The sequence below is a fragment of the Mucor mucedo genome, assembly GCF_025094135.1.
Source record: "Mucor mucedo strain NRRL 3635 chromosome Unknown EV154scaffold_65, whole genome shotgun sequence".
NCBI lineage: Eukaryota > Fungi > Mucoromycota > Mucoromycetes > Mucorales > Mucoraceae > Mucor > Mucor mucedo.
Window position 1 is genome coordinate 100,758 of NW_026252349.1, and position 5,843 is coordinate 106,600.

Consider the following 5,843-nt stretch of genomic DNA (forward strand, 5'->3'; position numbering starts at 1 on the left):
ATGATGTTCGATAATGACAACTATTACGAGCTATTGGCGCTTTTATTTTTAATGATTATCCTATTATTCTTCAATTTTAAATAATCGATTGCACTCGATTCGAATTAGATTCTGTACTTTCTCAAGTTTAGGTGTGTTTTGCACATTAAGGCTTGAGTGTTTTGTCATCATGAGTTTTTTGCGAATTTTGGATTAAGAGCTGAGTTGCCTGTTATCCGTGGCGTACCAGTTAGCTTATTTAGACATATTTTTTTATTCTTTTGAAAGGAACTTTATCATATTTGCCTCTAGGCCGCTACTTTTTTTTCCAGTAATGTAATTAACTTCTCTAATTTTTGTATTAGTTTGTTTCCCTTACGTATGTGATGTTATCCTGAGAGAAGTGCCAAAGAGACGTTAATTCGAATTCTTTAACACATTAACAGGCACTTTAATAGGTTACTATGTAAACATAAGCCATATCAATAGTGACTATCTGTAGAATAAATTGTTAACTTTTTGCTTCGTGTCATTGGATGTTCTAATTAACTATCTCACGTTAGGTTTCACCCGATAAGCAAATCCAACATTTTTACACGCAGTAGCTGTTATAGAAGCCGTACGTAATACTGTTATTTCCTGTATACAAATCATTGCAACGTGTATACAGTTAGTATTGTAGAGTCCGTTCTATGTGTTGGTTTATCTGGCAGAGATATTATTTTGAATTGCTAAAACTCAGTCTGACTATTATTGCTTCTATCTTGATGTATCAATTTAGTATGTTGGTTTATATACACAGTGGCGGACTGGGTGGTAAAAACCCGCAACATGTGGTAAAAACCCGCAACATTTGGTGGTAAAAACGTCCATTTTATACCACCGAATGTTGCGGAATTGTGGTTCATTTACCACCGGATGTGGTAAAACTCCAAAATTATACCACCTAATGTTGCGGGTTTTTGCTACATGTTGCGTGTTTTTACCACCTAGTGTTGCGGGTTTCTTCCGCATGTTGCGTATTTATACCACTTCAAGTAGCTACTAAATTCCACTTGATGCGTCTTTTTACCATAATATAGCGTCCTTTCACTCAAAACGTAGTACGTACGTTATTACATCAGTTTAACTATATTATTATTGATGCTGATGAACCTTTATACTGTTGTGCAATCAAGAAATACATTATATAATAAAAAAGCAGGGTTTAAATGAAAACGTTTTATTTTATTCAATTTTTATTTTGTATTTTACTTTATTTATTATAATTTTTGTACATATCATCTCCAAATTGATAAGGTACACTTACCTCCGTAATACTTCTTGCACTTACCTCCATAATACTTCTTGCACTTACTATTAACGGGCCCAATTAACACCATACTAGCCAAACAGCCGCCTATAGATACAGGTAACATTCGAGAGTCCCGCGAGATGTAGCAGTATATAGACCAAATCATTTTATCAGCCTAAAAAAAAATGCAGCCTAAAAGAAAAATTTACAGCCTAAAGAAAAAAATATAGCCTAATTGAAAAATTTCACAGCCTAAACCTGATTTTCAAGTCCAAAGACGGCTCGAAATCTATACAACTCTTTAGAAAAACCGTATTGGAAATTCAAATGATAATTACCTTCAGCATATGACAATGTATACACACAAATTCTTGGTACTTTAAAGTGTAATGACATAATAATAATTTGTATTTCATATGTCATATTTACCTAGTTTGTATAATCTACGGTATCTATTACTTAAATAACAGCACTTACAACACGAAGCAGAATTCCGGGCTGCCTTAAAAAAAGTTATAAGAGAAAGAAAGGGAGAAAACTAAATGAACAAATTTATTAATCTATAGCAAATTATTTAAAGTGCGAATCACGCTAAAACATCTTCTACAGTAGCTGATTGTAACACTTTTTTGTAGAAGCACATCATCCATTTTTCTACGGATTTGCTCTTTATTGGTCAAAGAAGAGTTATATTCTTCTTATAAAGCTTGTTTTCCTTAAATTAACTATACTCATAAGGTTAACCATTATCCTGCTGGTTCTTTAGCTGATTTGTAAGTTGGTCGTATCTTTCTCTGTAATGCGTAGACTAGTTTTATTATAATTAAATTCTTTTCAACAATTGATCTAATGACAGTGCTTGTAAAAGAAAAAAATTTAAAAAGAGGAAAGGAAGGAAAAATAAAAATAAATATAAATAAAAAATTATATGCCGATGGTTGCGTGTTTTATCCACCATGTTGCGTCTTTCCGCAACATGTCGTGGAATTACGCAACATGTTGCGGGTTTCCGCTACCGAGTCCGCGGCTGTGATAATTTTATATGTTAAAAAACAAACTGAAACAAGAATATGCGTTTATAAAAATTCAAAAGCTTGATTGAATAGAAGATATTTACTAATCAAATTTTGCTATAACTAGAGCTTTGTAGTTGACGATTCCTGTTATTTGTTCCTCGTGGACAGGGTAGAAATGGTTTAACTCGCTGAAAACGTGTTGAAGTTTGTACAAATTTTTTTTTTTTACAAAACTTGAATCCACTGTAAAAGCATCAATGGCATAAAAAAAAAGCCAGACATGGACCAGGTTAAAGATTAACATAATAGAATAATACTGTATTTAAAAACCATTGTTACAAGGCGTGTACAATAAATTATCTTCCTTTTTTATTTCTGAATTTCTGAATTTCATAATGCAGGACATTTTTTGTTGTTGTATTACGATTGAAGATATTAACTTTCCAGAAATGTTAGAAACATTTCGTATACTTGTTCTTCCTTGCTGTGTGATATAAATGGGTACACAAAATATTTCCATATATGTCGAGTTAACGAACTCATTTTTGATCTTTGTATTGAGCTGAAACTTTGCCTATGTCTTTAAGAAAGCATCAATAAGACCTGGTAAAAATCCCAAAGTATGTAAGTCAAAAACTGTTGATATATACCAAAACATTGAAATTTGGTCGCCGTATATAGAAGGTAGACAGATGACCATATACGGCGAGTAAATTTTGACCCCCTGGGATTAAGATAATATTAAGTGTCATTGCGTATCATGTTCTGAACAGGCCGTAGTTTTAGTTACAGGTGAATCCTGTAAAAACTGGGGCTTTACTCCAACTTTTATTTTTCTTTAAATTTTACTCGACATAGATGGAAGGTATACAAAGCTTAAAAAAGGACTTGTACTTTCTTCGGAAGTACAAAACTCTATAAAAGGTGATTTTGCAAGCAGGGAGGTTAAGAACAACTTACTAAATGTTAATCTGCAAGGTCTTTCATAAACGTCTTTATGGTTTCATATCCTTCAGAACCTTTTCTTCGTTTCGAAGTTCTTTATTCAAAGCAGCCATTGCTTTTGTCTCTCGAATATCATTGCTACTCTCTCGTCATCCCTCTTTTCTCTTTGAAACTCCAATAGCTCGTCCTCGCGATCTTCATACTTCTTAGATGCTTTTCTTTGTCTCTCAAAAGAAGTCGGTAATGCACTCATTGAGATTCCTCTTTTTTCCTCTACTTTGTCTAGGCGAAGGTGGTCTAGTGGAAGAGAGGGGCAAAACATCATCATCATCATCATCATCATCATCATCATCATCCAAGTTGACATCATCAACATCCATCCATGTTTGTTTGAATGAACATCGTCTTCATGATCAGGCTGTTCATCATACGCACTTAAATCAGGAGTCCCACTGACGATATTCCCATTCGACTGCATTCCTTCACCAGTTACAAGTGGATCCGAGCCAAGTAAAGGGAGAAGATCATAATACCACTTAACAATGAGTGGTTTTCTCTAAAAGTTTAGATATAGTAAGTTAAACAAATTTAACGGTATAATAGTTAGCAGTTAGTAGTTTTCTTCTTACCTTCAACAGTGACGTTACCATCACAGCAGGATCAACACCATATCCAGTAGCGGTTACCGTCTTGTAAGTAGCGGTAAACGATTTTTCAAATATCTAATCGTCTCTATGATACTTTTTGTGGTTCTTCACGATGTCCTCTGTTGAGGAGGATTTGGGCCAGCTTTTTCGCCATACCTGTTTGGCTTTCGGCTTCACCTGGTTTTTGACTTTCACATCCGCTGAATTTACTCCAATTATCTCCTACTAGCATCCATTCAACCACAATATCTTTTGAGCACTTGCCATTACTATCGAAGTCATTGATCCAGCTCTTTGCATTCGGGATCTTGTCTGTAACACCAGGACGACTATTAGTCGTGGAGCTTCCCTGGGGTTTAGGGGTAGCTGCAGACAGACGTGGAGTTGTTTCCAGTTCCTCAGTTTGTTGAGGTCTAGGGCTGAATGTTGACAGGTGTTTGGTTCATTTTTAAAATTTTATGTGATATTTAGAGATGAAATGAAGGACAATCCGCTACGTTTTTTTTTTTATATAACACTCATCATCATATCGGGAGCCAAAAATTATACTTTGTAATGACATAAGGCATCTTCTAGTACATCTTTTCTACTATCTTTCATCATACGTTCCTCATTGATTCATTACATCATGTTCAGGACCTCCTCCAATCAAATCTTATTCTGAGTAAAAGTTTGGAATCTAAAAGCTGGACACAAAAAAATATCATTCAGTTTATAGTTTTTATGCAAATCTTTATTGGACATCGGACAAAGAAAAACTTGCTGGAAGCTGGAACCTGGAGGCTCGATTTATTTGAGCGTCCCTAATGTCAATTATTATGGATTATGATGGTGTAACGTAATTCGACTACGGTAAATATGGCTAAAACAACAATACTTTGATGTTCGTCATCGTCACTGTAGATGAATTTAGAGCCTACAAATACTGTCGTCTTCCAACATTTGTTACAATGACACATAGTGAAAAAAGAGACACCTAATACCACAATTATTAATGTAGTACACTATGCCAGGATTTCGTTATCGTTTGAAAGGTTTTATTGGGAAAAGACAATATTCTTGTAGATGAAATTTAAGCATCTCTTATATTTCTTCAATGTGTTTACACCGTCCCAACAGGGATTAGTAACAAAATATAACTAACAGAAACTGTGGTAAATAGAAAGAACGATATTATGTCAGCAATAAAAAAATCGAGCAAACAGCCATCTAGGAACAATATTCTTTGTTGTTGAAGATTTTTCGGGAAGATTAGCCAATGCCGTCATCCCTCAGAAAGAAGTAGTAACAACACGAGCGAGACTGAACCCAGAATGAATAGCTTATTAAAAGCAGTTTTTCTTCGGAAAAAGGATGGTAATAGAACAAAAATATCTATGAAATATATCTCGAAAAGAATGGAAGTTTATAATCTATATCTATACAGAAAGAAAACAAGAAATGAAATAAAAGAATAGGCAATGGCAAAGGTTGTTTATAACTTATGCGAATTATGCCAAAGGAAATAAAAAGCTGACAGATATAGGTTAAAGTTTGAGTATAAAATTGAATTCCGAATAAAAATAATAGGGGCATAAAGGTGAGATGATCATTGCAATATCATTGATTTTTGTTTTAAACGCATTTCGAAGGGACTAGAAGAACTTCGTTCGCAAAGATGGTTAGGAAGAGCAAAAAGCAACTGATATATTTTCCCTGTAATCTATTGGAAAAATCAGGTGCCACTAATCCAGTCAATTCAAAACAAAAGAAGAAAACCCAATACAATTAAAAAAAATTTACAAGCGGCTTAAAGATATTCTTGTATATAACGCGATAAAAGGGACCCCGATAATATACTGAAATACTATTAAACTCCGTGATAATTCTTATTAACGGTTTAACTGGAATACAGTTCTTATCATAAAACTCAAACATTGGTTGGGCAAATTTAAATAAACAACTAATTAAAATTTTATTTTT

The 5,843-nt window shown here is 33.9% G+C and overlaps 1 protein-coding gene across 1 annotated transcript; it reads right to left on the reverse strand.

Moving 5' to 3' along the window:
• Positions 1-2,389: 2,389 nt before the first annotated feature.
• EV154DRAFT_482860 (uncharacterized protein) lies at positions 2,390-3,041 on the reverse strand (the record flags this gene model as incomplete). Its single annotated transcript, XM_051598527.1, has 3 exons — positions 2,390-2,605; positions 2,714-2,863; positions 2,940-3,041. 3 exons carry the CDS (start codon positions 3,039-3,041, stop codon positions 2,390-2,392), a joined length of 468 nt encoding a protein of 155 aa, XP_051456161.1.
• Positions 3,042-5,843: the final 2,802 nt, after the last annotated feature.